Source organism: Odontesthes bonariensis, chromosome 22 (assembly GCF_027942865.1).
Source record: "Odontesthes bonariensis isolate fOdoBon6 chromosome 22, fOdoBon6.hap1, whole genome shotgun sequence".
NCBI lineage: Eukaryota > Metazoa > Chordata > Actinopteri > Atheriniformes > Atherinopsidae > Odontesthes > Odontesthes bonariensis.
In genome coordinates, this window is record NC_134527.1 from 17,459,382 (window position 1) to 17,483,217 (window position 23,836).

Sequence of the window (23,836 nt, forward strand, 5' to 3'; positions counted from 1 at the left end):
TAAAGTTCTGTGGCGCTGTTACACCAGGTCAAATTACTGTGTACGTTGTACATTTGGTAAATAAAGAGATTCTGATGTCACTTTTTATTATTTAGTAAAAGTGAGATATATGTTTTCTTGAGAAGAAAACTCTTGTTTTCAAGTGACAAAATGATTTAGAATCAAGAAAAACACCTTTTGCTTAATGAGAGGATTGCAATGAACAAAATAACCAGATTAGAAACCACAGACTCATTACTACTACATTATCAGCCGTCATAAGTGGGAAAACATGTCTTCACAAATAATTGTACAGATTCACATCAACCCTCATCAAAGTCAGCTGTAAAAAAACTCCCTGTGCAACACTTCCATTATTAGTGAGGTATGTTTAGTGCATTAAGGTTTTGTAATTAGAGCATTGTTAAACAAAAATAATAATCCTTTTATAAAGTCTATGAAAAGGCAAATTACAGAGGTAGTCTTGATAATAATTAATACTGCCATTTTCACATTTTAAAACTGCACAAGATACTGTAATCCTCTGCAGAGCAAGTCTCCACGTTTGGTCCATGGTACTGAATACTCCATCTGAACTTTGTCTGGCTTTCATCTTTTTTCCATGTAGTTGTGGATGGACTTGTTAAAAACAGCCAAGAAGAAGTCTGCATCTTCCATTGTGATGCACATGGGGGGTTTGATGCGGAAAGTCTTAAGCGGGGAAAGAATAGAACAACAAGGAAGATTATGGAGCACCAGTAATACTGACACCAAACAAAATGAGAAACATATAACCAGTTAAAGTGCTTTTTTCTGTGACACATACAAACTTGAGAGCAAGTACTACTAGTATTACAGAGATTACAGGAAGTTATTGTATGTTAAGGCTTTTTTGAGAAAGCTGAGGCTTATCTTTGTTCTGTGATTGTTGTTTTTTTTTTTAATCACGACCCCTCGTTTTCCTTAGTGTTTAGCTTTTTACTTTTACGTTCTCCTTATTTTTCTAATTTGTGCTTTCATATCCTTCATTCACATTCATCAGCAGAAAGGGCTGAGATGAAAGGAAAGGTATCGAGGAAGTACAAATTGGGAACAAGAAGGGGGGATCCTTTTCTTTTTTTCTTACATCTGACCATGTGTCTTACTCTTTGTTTTATTTTGGTCACTTTCCTTCTGTTTTTTTGTAGCTTTTCTTCCCGTCTTTCATTACTTGCCTCCCTGTCATTGATTTCCCCTGTCTCGTGTTCCCAGTACCTCACTCTGTTAGTGTATTTAGAGTCCTGTTGTACTCTTTGTTCTTCGTCAGTCTATCTGTAATCATTGTCTCTTTGTCACCTCATGTCCTCTGGCTATATCTGGCTTAAACATTGCCCTTTTGTTTGGGCCGTTCTTCACCTGCTTGAATTAGTTTGAATTGTTCTGGAGTTAGAAAGTTTAAACTCCATTGAAGCTTCTGCCTCCCTTTGTGTCCTGCATCTGGTTGTTCTCATTAACTCTAAACTTGAAGTCAATTGTTCTAAGAACACTGTATTCTTTTAATGCATTTAAAGAATCATTACTATATGCCACAAAAATATGAATTACCAGCAGTATTGTGTTTTTAAAGAAAGCAGCCTGCTGCAGGGCCAGACTCAAACGTCATTTTTCATATTAGACTAGTCTTAGACTTGTAGACTTGTGACAAGTAATTTGCAGAGCTGCAGGCAAAAATGACAAAGGATGCCATAACTAAAATGCTACTCCACAGAGGCTGAGAGAATCACAAAATGGTGATAAAAATTCAAAATACATAAATGCATTATCAAAACATCTGTTAAACCACTGCCAAAAGCATGATGGGTCTTTACTGATGTAAAATGAAAAAGTTGAAAAGTTAAATGAATTGCAGTTGGATTTGCTGATATTGAGAAAACCACCAGCTTTATATTATATGCCTCCTCTGATTGGTTGAATAAACATTAAATACATTCCAAGCCCGGTTCCCTAGATATCACAAGATGGCCACTGTTAAAAGATATAAGAGCTCGACCCCCCATCTGAACATCATGGAACGTCCCAGTTCATTATTCGTCCCGCTGGCTCAGGCTGACAGACCGACAGATTTAGGTGCTGTTTACACATACCCGGGTATTTTGATAAACGCATATTTTCTAACCTTCGTTTGCAAAAAAAACTAGGTGCACACAGCCCCGTTTTAAAAAAAAAACACGTCTACATTGATCCGCATAAATACGCTATCAAGAGCTGTTAAATTACGCCAAGCCTGACGGTGGCAGTGTTAGAACAATGAGAATTCCACACAAGCCAATCAGAAGCCTAATAGAGAACCGCGGACAGGAAGAACTTCCGGATCCTTTTCAAGAAGAAAATATGGCGCCAGGCTCATGTGTGTGGACTGATAGCGAGACTGAGCTACTTTTACACGTTGCGCTGGACTATAAAACTGCTAAAGCCGTGAAAAATGTCTTTGTTGTTCAATACATTGTATGACTGTAATTTTCAAAATCACACAAGCGAGTATAGCTCTCAACAACAGAAATGCTGCTAGTACCTCCATGCTTGCCAGATAAACAATGGACGGAGAGAATGGTGTTTTCACGCTAGCATCCTGCCAACATGGCGGATAGGGGCGGGGCTCTGTACTATGATGACAACTCCTCATTCCATTTCCAAAACTTCGTTTTTGTCTCTTTCAACCAGTTTACACACAAACGCTAAACGGAGTTTTTAAAAAATCTCCACTTTTGCCGGAGTTTTTTTTAGCTTCGTTTTCGGAGGAAAAAACTCTGTTTGTGTATAAACGAAAGGCACAAACGAAGGGAAAGGTCTTCGTTTATCAAAATACCCGGGTATGTGTAAACAGTACCTTAGGGGCTATTACGTGGCTGAATAGCTAGCTAGTTGCTGGTAAACAATCTCTCAAATCATATTAACTGTTTTTTAACTGTATTTGTATCCTGTATTTTCTAGCTGGTGCTAAATGTGTTTATACCACCTCCTAGTCTAGCAAAAAAACTGAAGTGAACTGAAATGTAAGATGAGTGCTGTCACCTGTCCATATACTCCTCCTTTGCCTATCAGGACTCCCATGTCTTTGACATCCTCAAAGATCTCAGCCATTGCCTCAGTGGGCAGGGGATCTCTGCTGGCCTGCAGATGACAGAGCAAATTAGATGTAGGCGGACGTTACATCACTCAATTACTCGGACAGTCACATGGTCCAGCTGCTTGTGTCCCACGATAAGCTGATTGTGGCTTGTCACACTTAACCTGTAATTGGTAATTGGTTTGAAAGGCTATACGTCCAAATTAGACGTCATAAGAGGCAAACAACTCAAATTTATGAGGGCACAATTTACCACGTGAACAAAACAAAGGCACTCAGAACAGGAGACACGGTTCTACAGGGGTAATGAATGTCTGCACATAGAACTCTTGTCAGTTTATGGGATGGGATTATTCGCATGGAATATGCTGCAATAGTATAAACCGTTCCTGAAGGTCAGTATATGACAAATATCTTATAAAATGTGATATGCGACAGAAATGATGTGCTGAGGACCTGTGGGAGATCACGTCTCACTGATTGACAACTGTTTTTACATCTTGAGCTCCTGCTGGAAATAAATGTATTTGCACATAACATATCATGGATTTTGTTTAATGTTAAATCTCTGTAACCCATAACACCAGTCCATCAACCTGAAGCGACTGAAAACAACTATCTTTTATTTCTTTTTTTTTAATTATAAAAAGTTATTGAATAAAGTTCAATTATAACTCCATATTTTGAGAGATTGTTGGAGGTGTTCATTTAAGTTTATTTTCATTTAATGAAAAACAACCGAATATGAAATTATCAGGGAACTGCGGGTTCAAATGAAAATCCACAAATGCCGCTCTTCTTCAAAAAGCAGAAATTTAACATAAAACACAAAGTAGACTGCAAAAGAGCCTCAGGCGCTTTCCAAAAGTTGTCACAGAAATGGTTAGTTTAACAAGTCTAAGACTTTTCCTATGACCTGCTGTTTGTAATTTTAACAAGCAACACTTGTTAGCCATCAGTGGGACATCCCTGCATGAATGATTAGTACAGTGTTTTTTCATTTCAACAGTGTCGGAAGCCAAGAGTCACTCACAGCGGGCGAAATCTTTCACATTTACACCCAGAACTTTCACTGTTATGGCCCTGTTATTGAGAAGATATGAAATGCTGGGTTGGGATGGGATCACCAGCTTATAAGGAATGCTCTACCGTTACCTGCACTTTTCACCGTTGCTGCCTAGTTAGCTTTGATTTAGTCTGTATAAAGTTTATCAAAATTGTCAAATTTGGTGGAGGAGAGGAGATAGTGATGGGAAAAGAGAAAGAAAACCTGAATTGTACTGCCAATGAGCAAGACAAACAACATAGATCCATCGCTGGATTGGATTACTGATCCAGTTGCACTACCTCTGCTCAGGATTCTGCTCTTTGCATAATATGTTTGTGACCTGACTAGATGCACAAGGCATAAGTTTATATGTAACAAATTCAAGGCTCCTAAAAAACAATTATGCGGTTACTGTGCTGCGCTGAATTCTGATTCAATCCATCTGGGTCTGTTTGATGAAGTATGCCAAAGATAGCGCTTTCCAATAGATTCCACTATGTATTCATCTTATGGATTCATAATAATGGGCATAATATGTTCAAATATTGTTAAGAAAGATTTGCAATAAACTTGAAGCTTGTTAAAACGTGTTATATTCGTAAAAATGGACTGAGAAGTGATTTTAGAGACAAAGTCTTACAGTGTGCACATATAAACATGATTCAGAAGGTTAGCATAGGGGGTCCGTGCATTCTAAATATGGTGCATAAACCATTATCACTTAGAATTCAACTTGAACAACACATTCTTTAAAAGACATACTGCATAAACAGTTTGGTAGGCCGTACAAGAAGTAAGAAAATCACGAACAGAAAAAAACTTACAAAACATTGCAGGCATTGCAGCTGAGATTTTTTCTGTTCACAGTAACAGATGGCCACTGCACTGCTGAACAATGCACCAAGGAGGCAAAGTGCACACAAACATGCTGTGTAAACTCATGGGGAGAGGTGAGTGTAACTTATATCACAAACTCGATACCTTGTCTTTGACCATCTCCACACCGATCTGCAGACCTTTTCCACGAACATCACCGATGATCTCATATTTGTCTCTGAGTTTTGCCAGTTCTGTCATCAGATATGTACCCACATCAAGACTAATCTTCTGTGTACCGTCCTCTTGAATAGTCTGTAGAGCAATATATCCAGTTAAAATATAGTGTGCTTCTGTGATTATACACTTGCACCTTTCAGCTCAGCTTTGATAATGATAAAAATTAATACAATTTTAACAACTGAGCTCTCAAGTGCTGACGCATATGATCAATGCAGAGAAGCATGAAAAATACTTACATCAAGCACTGATGAAGCAATGGCACAAGCCACAGGATTTCCTCCAAATGTGTTGAAATGAACCCCCTTGGCAAACGAGGCTGCAATTTCTGAAAAAACACAAACAAGCTAGCTCAAGCAATGCAGCTTCCAATTCAATTCTCTGCAACAATGCAATTTTAACAGTATTAAAAAAAAGAAGCATTTTATGTCAGTTTTGGCACAAGTAAACACTTTTCCAGGAAGGATTTCAACATATTGGAAGAAAACTATCAGTCTTTAAAGTTACTTATTAACTCTCTGAACCTAACCTGGTCGGGACCAGGTTTTATTCAAGAAACCTCGAGTTTCTTTCTGTCTCCGTCCTCTTTCAGCCACACACGCCATTTGATTTCCTCATTCATTCAGTCAGCAGAGCGAGTTCTTCTACTTCTAGAAGCCCATTCGGTACAGTAGGAGACGACTTTTTTCACGAACATGTCCTTTTGACAACGATCCCGTGGATGAAGGTGCAGCATTATTGCGCAGAGAAATAAATATTCGTCGGAGATGGTTATCAGACCGCGCACAGATTTTTGTGAGTGTGTATGGTTGTTTGCCTCGTTTGTCTCTGTGTGGCCCTGTGATGGACTGGCGGCCTGTCCAGGGTGTACCCCGCCTCTTGCCCATTGACCGCTGGGATAGGCTCCAGCCCCCCCGCGACCCGACTGACGGATTCAGCGGTGTATAGATAATGGATGGATGGATGGTATAGATGAGAAGACATAGTTTATGTGTGTGAAAACAGCATTATGTTGGGAATAAAATAACTGCACAGTCAAATAGCCACTTAATATTTACTTTACAGTGTAAAACATGATCAAAATGAGCCTCCATGCCGAGGTCTCACCTGTTTGAACAATGTTTTTATATTTCATCTTAAACTGATGCAGAGTGAGCTTCTTCCCTGCGGGATTGCACCTAAATTAAATAAATGAATGGGCTACCATTCAAGCAGTTTCCCTGTAATATTATTGTGATTGCAAAGGACTACATTTAAACTTACACTTTTGCTGCTGCAACGGTGTTGCACTTATTTCTAAAAACGTATTGAAACTCGCCGTATGAGCGCATTAAGATTTCCAATTCGAGGTTGGTGAAAAACGTAGCCCCTCCTCTTCCCCGTTGCCAAGGTGACTCGTCGAATCGGGGCTCCTTTGATGCTGGCTTTTTAAAGTTGTGGTGCACGCGCTAAACTCAAGGTGAACTTACTCAGAGTTGATTAACCTCACTCAAATCAGCGTTTCTGGAACCGAAAACTCAGAGTTTTCTATCTCAGAGTAGATCAACTCAGAGATCAGGAATAGACTCAGAGTTGGTTGAACCTGCTACGTGAAACGGACCCCAGGCCAAATAGTTTAGAAGTGGAGCGCAAAGTCAATAAATTACAGAGCCAAGTGAGCTGTTAGCACATCCTGTCAACACCACTATTTTTGCGGAACATTATTAATGTCAATACAAAAAGCCTCACAGGTTTTTAATGAGGCTGATAGAGCAGAAACCTTTGACTGATCATTGTTCTGTTTAGTATAACCTCTGCACTTTAAATCTATAAATCATCCAGCTGATCAAAAAGTGCAGGCAGAGAGCCTGACTGAAGAAGTGAGCAACAAGCTGAAGATCTATAATCTTATGATAATCTAAAAACAAAATAAATAAGCAATTTAGTAGTGTCAAATAACTAATCCTCATGATTTATAAATACACCTGGGTGTTAATCAGTTGTTGTTCCTTTGAGCTTTTGTGAAACTTGCAACTTACCTCTGTAACACTCGTTACTGCCTGAGAGAGCAGACAGAAGCTGTCTTAACTTTAGCAAAACATCTTGATGAATTAATGGTGAAAACGATGATTACATGATACATTACACATTATTTCACCTGGTGTTGTAACAATAGCGCCCATGGGGAATCCATTACCGATGCCCTTTGCCATTGTAACCATATCAGGAATGACATCATGCCCTTGGAAACCCCAGAAGTGGCTTCCTGTTCGCCCAAATCCTGTTTGGACCTGTCAAGTGCGGCAAATTGCAAACCATAAGTGTTTGGAAAGACTTGTAAAAAGATGCTTGCTTTGTATACACAGATCAGCCACAATATTAAAACCACTGACAGGTAAAGTGAGTAACACTGCGGTACCAGAATATCAAGCAAGTGGTCATAATGTTGTGGATGACTGGTCCAAATGCAAAAAAATATGTAAAGAAACAAAATGTGCCAATTCCAAAAATTGTGGATGCCATGTAAAATTTGAATAAAAACAGAATACAGTGATTTGCAGGGCTGTGCAGATGGAAGGTTGATCCAGTCTTGCATAAGGCCTTTCTGTTAAGAGTTGGATGTTTTTCCAATGCATATGCGGGTTCCCCGCAGGAATTTGTTGGCAGCAACACGTCTCAAAAAAGTTGTGCCAGGGACGTGTTTACCACTTTATAGCATCCTCTTTTCTTTTATCAACAACTTGCAAACATCTGGGAACTGAGGAGACCAGTTGCTGGACCTCAGGGAGAGGAATGCTGTCACAATCGTATCTGATATAGGATTCTCCCTGCTTAACAGTCCTGGGTTTTCCTTGTGGTATTTTGTGACGAATCAAAGGTCTTCAATTGGCGAGAGGTCTGGAATTCAGGCAGGTTTAGGACTATCTTGCTGAAACTTGGCCAGGCTTTCCCTGAAAAAAAAAAGTCTCGATAAGAGCATGTGTTTCTCTAAAACCTGCATATACTTTTACACACTGATGGTGCCTTTTCAGGTGTGCAAGTTGTAAGCACCGTCGACATTAATGGATCCTCATACCATCAGAGATGTAAACTAAATTAATACCGATAACAAGCCATGGTTGCTCTCTTATTCTTTATTGAGGACATGGCATTCATGGCTTTCAAAAAGAACTAAAAAATTGGATTAATCCAACCAAACCATTGGATTGTTCCCCAGCTAATAGGGATTGTGACCTGGGATTAGACTATTGTAAGACAGGCTAGTTTTACCCTACCCCACTTTCAATATTGGTTAATTGTGTGCTATTGTGACTAAAATAACAGTTTCTGAGATTTGTATGATCAATGATCATTACATTCTGTTATTATTTAGATTTCACATAGCACACACACTTTCTTTTTAAATTAGGGTTATAATTCAAATATTGATTAAATATGTATTTATTTCTAATTTGTGGAGCTACTGAGGATTGCCATGACTCGGGCAGTAGAGCTGTTAACTTCTAAAATGGAATTCGGATCCCTGGCCTCCTATATCTATATTGTCACCGATATGCTCATCAGTGAGTGACTGCAGAGAAAAGCATTGCATATACCAAGTGCAATCAAAAAAATGTGCTCTGTCGAACCTGGATGTGGTTAGAAAGAGCTGATTCAGGAGTATGATCCAATTAACTTAACATTTTCAAACTAAACATTTGATGTGGTGTTAAGACAAAAAAATCCAAACAGATTACAACAAGTTGGTTCATGTAGAAAAAAGAACAGTGGATTAAACAGCCTCCTTGATTGTTAAAAAAAATATCCCACAACATGGATCCTCTGTAAAGTCATAAGATATAAGACATATTAGACAGACGGTTCTGATCGGCCCGACACAGGAAAATGGAAATTTGAATGAGAGAGGGAGCAAGACGCATTCTGTGTTACCAAATGAAAAATTAACTATCCGGCTCATTGGTTTGCAAACTACTAAAATCTGCTGAAAGTTTAAATTGAAGGCAGAGAATATTTAAAAATATGCATCTAACCTCATCGGCAATGCAGAGCCCTCCTCTCTCTCGTACAAGTCTGTAAGCCTCCTTCAGGTAGTTTTTGGGGTACTGCACAGCTCCTCCAACTCCCTGTATAAAACCAGACATATTAACACAAACCCTCATCTAACTGAACATATGAATGAATTTGTACGTAGACTGCACATTCGTGACCCAAAACCGTAATTTATTACATTAAAAAAGTGGTAAATCAAAAGATCAGCAGAAGACATGGATATGAGTGGATATTTACAATGTGCTGTATTGATTCTATGATTTCTTGTTATACTCAATATAAGAATACAGAACCTGAATAGGCTCTCCAAAGAAACCAGCAATTCTGGTTGGGACACTTGTAGCAAATGTCTCCTTGAGCTGTCCAATGTATTGCTCATTTGCCATGCAATGACCTGCAGCATTAGGAAAGCAAAAGTCCTTACACAGACATTAGTGTGTAAATTGAAAATGAAAAATACAATGAAAAATAAATCAGTTAAATGATAAGACAAAGCTTATCATAAAGAACATGCTAGGCTGTTTCAATATGATTGTGAGTATCTATTTCTTTTTTCGTAGCGAGGCTATTCTTGATTGCTATTTATGTTGTATTTCTATTAGTGGTGGGCCGTTATCGGCGTTAACGTGCTGCGATAATTTGAGAGTCTTATCGGGCGATATAAAAAATATCGCCGTTAATCTATTCTCAAAGTTGGGTTGGAAACTGGGTCAAAATAGGTAAGCAAACTGTGATGACTTTTACCTTGATATTTTAGCTCGGGTGTAGGCTTTGTCTGCCGTTAGGTGTGATGAAAACAGAAGAACGCCACTTTGCAGAAGCCTGTGCTAGGCAGTTTATGGAGGTCGCTAATCATTGGGGGATAGTTGACAAAATGTACTCTGTTGGAACAGACAGCGCTCCTAATATGATGGCCGCAGGGAGGATACTGCCCTTCGAGCATCTGCCGTGTGTTGCACATGTTGTACAGAGAGCGATTGTAATGTCACTGCGAGAAGGGGGTTTTGATGCTGCACTTGCCAAGTGTCGACAAATGGTGGGACATATCAAACACAGTCCGGCCAACGCAGACGAGCTGAAAATGGTGGGACATATCAAACACAGTCCGGCCAACGCAGACGAGCTGAAAGTCCAGCAAACCTCCCTTGGGCAAGTTCAGGAGCCGCTCGTGCAAGATGTTCCAACATGGTGGGTACGGTGTCCATTTTAGGACATCCTCAGACTCAGGTGTCAGACTCAGAAAAACATCTGTCATTCTCAGATAAAACTGCCTCAGCTTCAGAAAAACCTCTGTCATCCTCAGATAAAACTGCATCAAACCTCAGAAAAACATCTCAAAGGAGTCAGGTCTCAGACCAAACGGCCTCAGGTCTCAGACCAAACGGCCTCAGGTCTCAGACCAAACGGCCTCAGGTCTCAGACCAAACGGCCTCAGGTCTCAGACCAAACGGCATCAGGTCTCAGACCAAACGGCCTCAGGTCTCAGACCAAACGGCATCAGGTCTCAGACCAAACGGCCTCAGGTCTCAGACCAAACGGCATCAGGTCTCAGACCAAACGGCCTCAGGTCTCAGACCAAACGGCCTCAGGTCTCAGACCAAACGGCATCAGGTCTCAGACCAAACGGCCTCAGGTCTCAGACCAAACGGCCTCAGGTCTCAGGTCTCAGACCAAACGGTCTCAGGTCTCAGACCAAACGGCATCAGGTCTCAGACCAAACGGCCTCAGGTCTCAGGTCTCAGACCAAACGGTCTCAGGTCTCAGACCAAACGGCATCAGGTCTCAGACCAAACGGCCTCAGGTCTCAGACCAAACGGCATCAGGTCTCAGACCAAACGGCATCAGGTCTCAGGTCTCAGACCAAACGGTCTCAGGTCTCAGGTCTCAGACCAAACGGCATCAGGTCTCAGGTCTCAGACCAAACGGCCTCAGGTCTCAGACCAAACGGTCTCAGGTCTCAGACCAAACGGCCTCAGGTCTCAGGTCTCAGACCAAACGGCCTCAGGTCTCAGGTCTCAGACCAAACGGCATCAGGTCTCAGGTCTCAGACCAAACGGTCTCAGGTCTCAGACCAAACGGCCTCAGGTCTCAGACCAAACGGCCTCAGGTCTCAGGTCTCAGACCAAACGGCATCAGGTCTCAGGTCTCAGACCAAACGGTCTCAGGTCTCAGACCAAACGGCCTCAGGTCTCAGACCAAACGGCATCAGGTCTCAGACCAAACGCCCTCAGGTCTCAGACCAAACGGCATCAGGTCTCAGACCAAACGGTCTCAGGTCTCAGACCAAACGGCCTCAGGTCTCAGACCAAACGGCCTCAGGTCTCAGACCAAACGGCCTCAGGTCTCAGACCAAACGGCATCAGGTCTCAGACCAAACGGCCTCAATTAGCATAAGGATGGTATTAATTTGTACAGAAAACTAAGACTAACATACCACAGGCTTTATCAACTCACCAAAGTAAGCAAGTCTGGCGAAAGATCAGAGTAACCGCGCCGAATATACTTCTACGGCAGCCAGAGCGCTTAGGGACCATCGCAAAAGTGTACGCTTTTATTTTTTTTTTCTTTTTTTAATAACTCACTGGATATTCAACCAATGAACACCAAACCACTTCTGATGTGTTTGTGAACTCACTATAAAGCTTTCACAGCCTTTTAATTTCCAGAAAAATCATTTTAGGTAGAACATTAACTCAGTGTGCATAGTTAATTCCATTTTAGACTTTTATTTTGTAATAGATCTCTTGTTTTTAAAGATATCAAAACCAAACCACTTCTGATATGTTCATGAAGTCATTGTGTACTTCCCACACCCTTTGTTATCAAGGAACCCCTTTTTAATAAAAAAAAAAAAGGCATAAGTAATCACTGTATATGATCCATTCATATTTATGGCTTTTATTTTGTAATAGCTCTCTTGTTTTTAAAGATATCAAAACCAAACCACTTCTGGTGTATTCAGGAACTCATTGTGCACTTCCCACACCCTTTGTTATCAAGGAAAACCATTTTAATTTTTAAAAAAAAGGCATAATACCCAGGGGGCAAAACCCCAGTTTTTGTGAAAACAGACACGGAGCGTTGTAAAAGGTTTGACACCAGAAATTATATCTAGGACCTTCAAGGATCACAACCTGGGTGGACAACCCGGTCAACTAGCTGCTGGAAAGCTACAGGGGGCCAAAGACCCTCTTTTTGGGACATGTTCCTGGTGGAATTATGTAAATTCATATATATAGGCACTACAATGGCATAAATAGTCACACACCTATAAAATTTGGCAGAGAGTATCCTGACACATAGGGGGAAGCAGGAAAAAAAGATTCTGGGGCTTGCTGCCACTCCATTTTAAGATATCAAATATATATGCAGCATGTAATCTACAACACATCTCCAGATACTCCTATCCTGGCTTTCATGTTGCTTTACTGCTGCATATTCCTAAATATTGAGATTTCAAACACAAGGTTCACGGCTACTTCTGACATAGCTTTTAATTTTGCTTTACTGCAGGAATTTCCTATAAAGACATGTTGGAATACACTGTTAAATAAACTAAACAAACAATTTGTCCTTTTTTTTAAGCTTTTGCCCAGATGTTCCTGTGTAATACCGTGTATTTCATCGAGATGTGGTTTTATGGGGTTAAATATACCATATCTCTCCATTATTTATCTGCACTCCTTTATTTTTTGACTTGTTTCCCTTTTTTAAGTTTCACATGTCCATGTTAAACTTAATTTTCCAGCTTTTTAGAAAAAGTTTGCATTCATATGACAGAGCAAATAAACTATTTCTTGATAGCAATTTTATGTTGTACACAGCTAGATAGATCACCTATACCCTTAAACCTATAGCCACACTATATCGACAGTTCAGTGTAGGCATTAAGATGTAAAATAAAGAAGAGGTCTAAATAAAAGCATGAAAAGGATCACAAGCAGTAAAAGATCACAAGGATTAATATCAGATATTGGGGCGAGCTTAAAAAACATTAAATACATAACAAGCATTAATAGTTTTGGAGGCTTTAGGTTTTTTTAGAAAATCTAATTGAACATATATATTGTTTAAACTCTTTGCTAAATGAAAGAAAACTTGGTGTTCTTCCTACAAATTTGTGAATATAAAACTTTGCCATAATAATAAGTTGATCATTTAAAAAAAATTCATTCAAATTTCGTTAATTTTCTACGAGACCAAATAGTAAATTTTTTCCCGAATAGTGCAAACTTTTTCTAAAAAGCTGGAAAATTAAGTTTAACATGGACATGTGAAACTTAAAAAAGGGAAATAAGTCAAAAAATGAAGGAGTGCAGATAAATAATGGAGAGATATGGTATATTTAACCCCATAAAACCACATCTCGATGAAATACATGGTATTACACAGGAACATCTGGGCAAAAGCTTAAAAAAAAGGACAAATTGTTTGTTTAGTTTATTTAACAGTGTATTTTTTAATTCCAACATGTCTTTATAGGAAATTCCTGCAATAAAGCAAAATTAAAAGCTATGTCAGAAGTAGCCGTGAACCTTGTGTTTGAAATCTCAATATTTAGGAATATGCAGCAGTAAAGCAACATGAAAGCCAGGATAGGAGTATCTGGAGATGTGTTGTAGATTACATGCTGCATATATATTTGATATCTTAAAATGGAGTGGCAGCAAGCCCCAGAATCTTTTTTTCCTGCTTCCCCCTATGTGTCAGGATACTCTCTGCCAAATTTTATAGGTGTGACTATTTATGCCATTGTAGTGCCTATATATATGCATTTACATAATTCCACCAGGAACATGTCCCAAAAAGAGGGTCTTTGGCCCCCTGTAGCTTTCCAGCAGCTAGTTGACCGGGTTGTCCACCCAGGTTGTGATCCTTGAAGGTCCTAGATATAATTTCTGGTGTCAAACCTTTTACAACGCTCCGTGTCTGTTTTCACAAAAACTGGGGTTTTGCCCCCTGGGTATTATGCCTTTTTTTTAAAAATTAAAATGGTTTTCCTTGATAACAAAGGGTGTGGGAAGTGCACAATGAGTTCCTGAATACACCAGAAGTGGTTTGGTTTTGATATCTTTAAAAACAAGAGAGCTATTACAAAATAAAAGCCATAAATATGAATGGATCATATACAGTGATTACTTATGCCTTTTTTTTTTTTATTAAAAAGGGGTTCCTTGATAACAAAGGGTGTGGGAAGTACACAATGACTTCATGAACATATCAGAAGTGGTTTGGTTTTGATATCTTTAAAAACAAGAGATCTATTACAAAATAAAAGTCTAAAATGGAATTAACTTTGCACACTGAGTTAATGTTCTACCTAAAATGATTTTTCTGGAAATTAAAAGGCTGTGAAAGCTTTATAGTGAGTTCACAAACACATCAGAAGTGGTTTGGTGTTCATTGGTTGAATATCCAGTGAGTTATTAAAAAAAGAAAAAAAAAAAAAAGGCGTGCACTTTTGCGATGGTCCCTAAGCGCTCTGGCTGCCGTAGAAGTATATTCGGCGCGGTTACTCTGATCTTTCGCCAGACTTGCTTACTTTGGTGAGTTGATAAAGCCTGTGGTATGTTAGTCTTAGTTTTCTGTACAAATTAATACACTCCTTATGCTAATTGGTGCGGTTTTCGTGACTCTACTACAATTAAACCGCCGGAAAATAGGCGAATGTCGAATATAAAACCAACTTCACCCCGCTACTCTGATGCCGTTTGGTCTGAGACCTGAGGCCGTTTGGTCTGAGACCTGATGCCGTTTGGTCTGAGACCTGAGGCCGTTTGGTCTGAGACCTGAGGCCGTTTGGTCTGAGACCTGATGCCGTTTGGTCTGAGACCTGATGCCGTTTGGTCTGAGACCTGAGACCTGAGGCCGTTTGGTCTGAGACCTGAGGCCGTTTGGTCTGAGACCTGAGGCCGTTTGGTCTGAGACCTGATGCCGTTTGGTCTGAGACCTGAGACCTGAGGCCGTTTGGTCTGAGACCTGAGACCTGAGGGCGTTTGGTCTGAGACCTGAGGCCGTTTGGTCTGAGACCTGAGGCCGTTTGGTCTGAGACCTGAGGGCGTTTGGTCTGAGACCTGAGGGCGTTTGGTCTGAGACCTGAGGGCGTTTGGTCTGAGACCTGAGGCCGTTTGGTCTGAGACCTGATGCCGTTTGGTCTGAGACCTGATGCCGTTTGGTCTGAGACCTGAGGCCGTTTGGTCTGAGACCTGAGACCTGAGGGCGTTTGGTCTGAGACCTGAGGCCGTTTGGTCTGAGACCTGAGGCCGTTTGGTCTGAGACCTGAGGCCGTTTGGTCTGAGACCTGAGACCTGAGGCCGTTTGGTCTGAGACCTGATGCCGTTTGGTCTGAGACCTGAGACCGTTTGGTCTGAGACCTGAGGGCGTTTGGTCTGAGACCTGAGACCTGAGACCGTTTGGTCTGAGACCTGAGGGCGTTTGGTCTGAGACCTGAGGGCGTTTGGTCTGAGACCTGAGGCCGTTTGGTCTGAGACCTGATGCCGTTTGGTCTGAGACCTGATGCCGTTTGGTCTGAGACCTGAGGCCGTTTGGTCTGAGACCTGAGACCTGAGGGCGTTTGGTCTGAGACCTGAGGCCGTTTGGTCTGAGACCTGAGGCCGTTTGGTCTGAGACCTGAGGCCGTTTGGTCTGAGACCTGAGACCTGAGGCCGTTTGGTCTGAGACCTGATGCCGTTTGGTCTGAGACCTGAGACCGTTTGGTCTGAGACCTGAGGGCGTTTGGTCTGAGACCTGAGACCTGAGACCGTTTGGTCTGAGACCTGAGGGCGTTTGGTCTGAGACCTGAGACCTGAGACCGTTTGGTCTGAGACCTGAGGCCGTTTGGTCTGAGACCTGAGGCCGTTTGGTCTGAGACCTGAGGCCGTTTGGTCTGAGACCTGATGCCGTTTGGTCTGAGACCTGATGCCGTTTGGTCTGAGACCTGATGCCGTTTGGTCTGAGACCAGAGGCCGTTTGGTCTGAGACCTGATCCCGTTTGGTCTGAGACCTGATGCCGTTTGGTCTGAGACCTGATGCCGTTTGGTCTGAGACCTGAGGCCGTTTGGTCTGAGACCTGATGCCGTTTGGTCTGAGACCTGAGACCTGAGGCCGTTTGGTCTGAGACCTGAGACCTGAGGCCGTTTGGTCTGAGACCTGATGCCGTTTGGTCTGAGACCTGAGGCCGTTTGGTCTGAGACCTGAGGCCGTTTGGTCTGAGACCTGATGCCGTTTGGTCTGAGACCTGAGGGCGTTTGGTCTGAGACCTGATGCCGTTTGGTCTGAGACCTGAGGCCGTTTGGTCTGAGACCTGAGACCTGAGGCCGTTTGGTCTGAGACCTGAGGCCGTTTGGTCTGAGACCTGATGCCGTTTGGTCTGAGACCTGATGCCGTTTGGTCTGAGACCTGATGCCGTTTGGTCTGAGACCTGAGGCCGTTTGGTCTGAGACCTGAGACCGTTTGGTCTGAGACCTGAGGCCGTTTGGTCTGAGACCTGAGACCGTTTGGTCTGAGACCTGAGGGCGTTTGGTCTGAGACCTGAGGCCGTTTGGTCTGAGACCTGAGGCCGTTTGGTCTGAGACCTGAGGCCGTTTGGTCTGAGACCTGATGCCGTTTGGTCTGAGACCTGAGGCCGTTTGGTCTGAGACCTGATGCCGTTTGGTCTGAGACCTGAGGCCGTTTGGTCTGAGACCTGAGGCCGTTTGGTCTGAGACCTGAGGGCGTTTGGTCTGAGACCTGAGACCTGAGGCCGTTTGGTCTGAGACCTGAGACCTGAGGGCGTTTGGTCTGAGACCTGAGGCCGTTTGGTCTGAGACCTGAGGCCGTTTGGTCTGAGACCTGAGGGCGTTTGGTCTGAGACCTGAGGCCGTTTGGTCTGAGACCTGAGGGCGTTTGGTCTGAGACCTGAGGCCGTTTGGTCTGAGACCTGATGCCGTTTGGTCTGAGACCTGATGCCGTTTGGTCTGAGACCTGAGGCCGTTTGGTCTGAGACCTGAGACCTGAGGGCGTTTGGTCTGAGACCTGAGGCCGTTTGGTCTGAGACCTGAGGCCGTTTGGTCTGAGACCTGAGGCCGTTTGGTCTGAGACCTGATGCCGTTTGGTCTGAGACCTGAGACCGTTTGGTCTGAGACCTGAGGGCGTTTGGTCTGAGACCTGAGACCTGAGACCGTTTGGTCTGAGACCTGAGGCCGTTTGGTCTGAGACCTGAGGCCGTTTGGTCTGAGACCTGAGGCCGTTTGGTCTGAGACCTGAGGCCGTTTGGTCTGAGACCTGATGCCGTTTGGTCTGAGACCTGATGCCGTTTGGTCTGAGACCTGATGCCGTTTGGTCTGAGACCTGATCCCGTTTGGTCTGAGACCTGATCCCGTTTGGTCTGAGACCTGATGCCGTTTGGTCTGAGACCTGAGGCCGTTTGGTCTGAGACCTGATGCCGTTTGGTCTGAGACCTGAGACCTGAGGCCGTTTGGTCTGAGACCTGAGACCTGAGGGCGTTTGGTCTGAGACCTGAGGCCGTTTGGTCTGAGACCTGAGGCCGTTTGGTCTGAGACCTGAGGGCGTTTGGTCTGAGACCTGAGGCCGTTTGGTCTGAGACCTGATGCCGTTTGGTCTGAGACCTGATGCCGTTTGGTCTGAGACCTGAGGCCGTTTGGTCTGAGACCTGATGCCGTTTGGTCTGAGACCTGATGCCGTTTGGTCTGAGACCTGAGGGCGTTTGGTCTGAGACCTGAGGCCGTTTGGTCTGAGACCTGAGGCCGTTTGGTCTGAGACCTGAGACCTGAGGCCGTTTGGTCTGAGACCTGAGGCCGTTTGGTCTGAGACCTGATGCCGTTTGGTCTGAGACCTGAGGCCGTTTGGTCTGAGACCTGATGCCGTTTGGTCTGAGACCTGAGACCGTTTGGTCTGAGACCTGAGGGCGTTTGGTCTGAGACCTGAGGGCGTTTGGTCTGAGACCTGAGACCGTTTGGTCTGAGACCTGAGGCCGTTTGGTCTGAGACCTGATGCCGTTTGGTCTGAGACCTGAGGGCGTTTGGTCTGAGACCTGATGCCGTTTGGTCTGAGACCTGATGCCGTTTGGTCTGAGACCTGAGGCCGTTTGGTCTGAGACCTGATGCCGTTTGGTCTGAGACCTGAGGGCGTTTGGTCTGAGACCTGATGCCGTTTGGTCTGAGACCTGATGCCGTTTGGTCTGAGACCTGATGCCGTTTGGTCTGAGACCTGAGACCGTTTGGTCTGAGACCTGAGGCCGTTTGGTCTGAGACCTGATGCCGTTTGGTCTGAGACCTGATGCCGTTTGGTCTGAGACCTGAGACCGTTTGGTCTGAGACCTGAGGCCGTTTGGTCTGAGACCTGAGACCGTTTGGTCTGAGACCTGAGGGCGTTTGGTCTGAGACCTGAGACCTGAGACCGTTTGGTCTGAGACCTGAGGCCGTTTGGTCTGAGACCTGATGCCGTTTGGTCTGAGACCTGATGCCGTTTGGTCTGAGACCTGATGCCGTTTGGTCTGAGACCTGAGACCGTTTGGTCTGAGACCTGATGCCGTTTGGTCTGAGACCTGAGGCCGTTTGGTCTGAGACCTGAGGCCGTTTGGTCTGAGACCTGATGCCGTTTGGTCTGAGACCTGATGCCGTTTGGTCTGAGACCTGAGACCGTTTGGTCTGAGACCTGATGCCGTTTGGTCTGAGACCTGAGGCCGTTTGGTCTGAGACCTGAGGGCGTTTGGTCTGAGACCTGATGCCGTTTGGTCTGAGACCTGATGCCGTTTGGTCTGAGACCTGATGCCGTTTGGTCTGAGACCTGATGCCGTTTGGTCTGAGACCTGAGACCGTTTGGTCTGAGACCTGAGGCCGTTTGGTCTGAGACCTGAGACCGTTTGGTCTGAGACCTGAGGGCGTTTGGTCTGAGACCTGAGGCCGTTTGGTCTGAGACCTGAGGCCGTTTGGTCTGAGACCTGAGGCCGTTTGGTCTGAGACCTGAGGCCGTTTGGTCTGAGACCTGATGCCGTTTGGTCTGAGGCCGTTTGGTCTGAGACCTGAGGGCGTTTGGTCTGAGACCTGAGGGCGTTTGGTCTGAGACCTGATGCCGTTTGGTCTGAGGCCGTTTGGTCTGAGACCTGATGCCGTTTGGTCTGAGACCTGAGGGCGTTTGGTCTGAGACCTGAGGCCGTTTGGTCTGAGACCTGAGGCCGTTTGGTCTGAGACCTGATGCCGTTTGGTCTGAGACCTGAGGCCGTTTGGTCTGAGACCTGAGGGCGTTTGGTCTGAGACCTGAGGCCGTTTGGTCAGAGACCTGAGGCCGTTTGGTCTGAGACCTGAGGCCGTTTGGTCTGAGACCTGATGCCGTTTGGTCTGAGACCTGAGGGCGTTTGGTCTGAGACCTGAGGCCGTTTGGTCTGAGACCTGAGGCCGTTTGGTCTGAGACCTGAGGCCGTTTGGTCAGAGACCTGAGGCCGTTTGGTCTGAGACCTGAGGGCGTTTGGTCAGAGACCTGATGCCGTTTGGTCTGAGACCTGAGGCCGTTTGGTCTGAGACCTAACTCCTTTGAGATGTTTTTCTGAGGTTTGATGCAGTTTTATCTGAGAATGACAGAGGTTTTTCTGAAGCTGAGGCAGTTTTATCTGAGGATGACGGATGTTTTTCTGAGGTTTGATGCAGTTTTTCTGAAGCTGAGGCAGTTTTATCTGAGGATTACGGATGATTTTCTGAGGTTTGATGCAGTTTTTCTGAAGCTGAGGCAGTTTTATCTGAGGATGACAGAGGTTTTTCTGAAGCTGAGACAGTTTTATCTGAGAATGACGGATGTTTTTCTGAGTCTGACACCTGAGTCTGAGGATGTCCTAAAATGGACACCGTAAGAATTCCACCCTCGAGATGATCAAGCGCGTGTGGCGCAACAGAGACGCACTGCACACAACGCTATCTCAACAGCAGCACCACCTGGCCCTCCCAACAAGTGCTGAATATGAGAAGTTGGCGAAGCTAGAGAAACTGCTGGAGCCATGCATGTGAATAAGCTGGTCTGCCTGCTGCGTGTACACCAAGAGCGACCTCGCTGGAGAAGCTTCGCTTGAGAATTTGCTTTGGTAGCTTTGGTAGCTCGTGACGTCACGGTTAGAATGTTCAATTCTTAAAGGCCCCGCGGCTGTGCAGCACCCCCGCGAGAAAAAAACATGAGGAAAGTGAGGGCAGGGACACAAATAAACGTGTTGTTATTTACAATTTGTTATTCAAGATATACATCACGTTACAAATGATGTAAAACTACATTAGGTACACCTGAGAAGAGCAGGAATAGCAGAGGCAGCTGTGAAAAAGAAACTAAATTCGAAATAAAATCAGAAATAAATCAGAAATAAAACTTAATTGTAGTGAGAAAGGTATGCGTGGGGTTACTACACTATTGTATTGAAGCACTCGACACGGCAATTGCAACAGTCTCAGGATTAAACGACTATTGTTTGGATAGGAACTAAAGTTTACACGTCTGTTTCCGCGAATCCCCTGAATGAGCCATTTTAATCTAGATTAATCTAGATTAATTTCAAGATTTCAGTGAGATTAATCTAGATTAAAAAAATTAATCTATGCCCACCACTAATTTCTATACAAAGGTTGTTTTTTTTGTGCAGAGTTTTAGAAAATACTAACACTGACCATGTGCAGGCAGATTTTTGTTGAGGCTTCCTACCATTTATAACTAACATTCCTGTGAGTAGTAAATGATAAAAGAAGTAAATGATAAACTGACGGAGACTTTGAACTTTATTTAGCGAATGCAGCACTCTTCTCTTCACTTCTTATTCTGTTACAACTAATCAACTTTTTGCCCTTTCGGGCGTGTTTTGTAAAAAGAAAAAAGTAATTGGGAACTATGAAAGCATTAAAAACAGCACAAACTCTCACTCACAAAAGTCTAACAGTAATTCTTATCCAAAAAGTGACTTAATTGGATAGAAAGTGTGCTGTTTTTCCTGTTTATGAACAGCGTGAGCTCACTGAGCCTCGGATGAATGTGTTTGTGTACCTTGAGCGCAACTGCACTCTCTGATAGTCTGCACAGGAGAGTCCCTGCAGTGGCGTCCTCCCCATGGACCGCTGAACACATCGGGACACATGGTCTGTTTAATTGGAAGAAAACAAGTCAGCTGTGTTGACCTGACATAGCAATTATTCACAAGTTACAAAGCACAGAGAAATGATCAGGAAACGTTAGACATCTCCAAAGTGCGTTTCAGGTTTCTGTTAAATATACCACGGTAGACATTATAAAATAGAATTATTCAAATAATTCGCAAAATGTAAGAATTTAAGAAGAAAAGAGAATGTGAAATATGTTTGGGATGACACTTATCATATCACATCGGATGCGTAACTTAGTTTTTATTTTCCACTAGAAAAACATGTGGTTTCTGCCCAATATAAAGTCATTTCCTGGATCACTATCAGGATTTAACAACTACTATTGGCTTCATTAAGGCTACGCAGCTGTTTATTCCTAAGCTCTTGAGGTGTTTTCTCATTCTGTGTGTGGAAACTCTTACTTTCACTGTTAAACATTGGTCTGAGTTTCCATCTTTAACGTTTAAGTGATCTCTGTTGAATCAGGATTTTCTTCCAACCGCATTCACCACCATCTCTCCAGATCTTCCTAACGCACTGGACAGCTCTTAAGCCAGTTTTATTAGTTTCAGTAACCTCTTCAGTTGTTTTGCCTCCTTGATGCAGACCAATAATTTCACCCTTGTGAAGTAGATTACGTCTTCCAACATAGTTGTTTGAGGAATGAGAATATGGTGAGATGAAATATATCATCACACATCAAATATACCCAAATAATTACTCATCCTCCATTTACCCACATTTAGTTTACACCAAAAGAAATTTAGCTCTTAATTTAAAAACATCTGAACAGATACTGAAATCAGTATTTCACCGCAAAGCTTGGCTAATATACTGCAGCATCCTGATGTTCCCATTCCCTAAGCAATTTCACTTTGGCTAACTTTTCTATTATCCTTTCACTGTTTCTTCTAGTAACTTGAGGCTCAACAGTGGTGGTAACAGGTTGGCACTGGCAGCTAAGTGATCACGACATGGAGGTCAAATCTGTGTCTTGAGGCAGAGCAAATTCAGAGCATTTTGTGACTGATTTGGTCCAATCTGTGCATGTATAAAACATTTCAAATGTTTTTCATAATAAAATTAAAGATTATGCTTTTCTTGTGAAATATCAGTTAAATACATACATTTGTGCAGCCTAAACCATTGGCAATGGGGAACTTATACGCTGCATTGGAAGTTAGACCAATGGTTTGTGGGCTGCCACCATGATACGATCCTCTGAAAGAAAAAAACAAAAACAGAAACATCATGAACATTTAAAGTACAGAGGAGTTGTTTAACAACCAAGATGAGCAACCGGAATCCATGAGTTAACAAAAAAACATGTCTGAATATTCCTCAAAAGGAGCTACAATGAACAATGAATCAGCTAATGCTAATGCTTCTTAGTTCTTATTTAATGTCAAACGTTACAATTAGAAAAGATTTATTTGCATGAATAAAAAACTCGGACCTGAAAGTAATAATGTCAAAATTTCCAGTGTGGAGGCGAGCCATCATCATTGCTAAGTCGTTGGCTTCAGAGCCGCTGTTGGTCAGATAGATCACCTGCACAAGGAAAGAGACCACCCCACATTTTAATTACAGCCTACAGACTTATGAAAGCACCTATGGGAAATCTAATAACCCACCAATCCACTACCTTAAGGGGATCTGGGAAATAAGAAGCCAGTTTTTCACAATACTCGTGAAGAGCAGGATAGACATAGATGTTTGTGGTATGCCAGAGTTTTCTCAGCTGCTGCTCTGCGGCGGCTGTTACTTTCCTGTGCAAACACATATTAGAAATCAGATTTTTTTTTTAAAAAATCGCTAATGAGAAGGGATTTCTGCAAACAAATAAAATTACTATCAGTGTGTGACAGAAAAACAAAAACAAAAGGACCTTACGGGTGGCAGTGGCCCACACTGACAGTAGCCACACCGGCAAACAAATCCAGATATCGCCTCCCATCCACATCCCACAGCCACTGCATGTGTCCCTGGTGGACGAACACCGGTTTCTTATAATAAGTAACCTTCATGGTCATGGGATTGCAAATCTGTCTGCGGATCTTCATCATCTGCTCTTTTGACATACCCTGGACAGAAAAATAAAATGTAAGCCATACAGCAGAACATTTTCTTTATCTAAATTTTATTTTAAATTGGGCCTTTCAAAGCACAAGGCTGTGTGCATTGTCAGTGTTGTACGAGTTTGGGAATGTGAATTTGAAAATGAACTACAAGGACAGAAGATGTATCAACATGTTAATATTCAGTTGGACTAAATAAAATAACATATTATGAGTATTACTTATGTGATACAGAGGCCAACAATGTGAGACAGACATGAGCCAGGAAGATTTCACTAACCCTAATCCTTACCTTGTATTCCTCCGGAATGAAATTGCAAGGGGGCATTTCTGGTATGTCTGTGGGATGGTCTTTGAAGGCTGATTTCTTACATAAAGCACCTATGAAACAATTTTCTGCATTCATAATCATGTCATTTCTGTATTGCTAATG

General features: G+C 43.0%; 1 protein-coding gene across 1 annotated transcript; it reads right to left on the reverse strand.

Moving 5' to 3' along the window:
- Positions 1–176: 176 nt before the first annotated feature.
- On the reverse strand, positions 177–23,319 carry LOC142372647 (alanine--glyoxylate aminotransferase 2, mitochondrial-like). The gene is made up of 12 exons (XM_075455601.1): positions 23,219–23,319; positions 22,971–23,094; positions 22,782–22,876; positions 22,453–22,546; positions 21,231–21,324; positions 9,512–9,612; positions 9,200–9,292; positions 7,327–7,459; positions 5,429–5,517; positions 5,115–5,264; positions 3,031–3,129; positions 177–690 (listed from the first exon to the last, which is right to left on the reverse strand). Exons 1-12 carry the CDS (start codon positions 23,302–23,304, stop codon positions 589–591), a joined length of 1,260 nt encoding a protein of 419 aa, XP_075311716.1. The 5' UTR covers positions 23,305–23,319; the 3' UTR covers positions 177–588.
- Between the last annotated feature and the right edge of the window lie 517 nt (positions 23,320–23,836).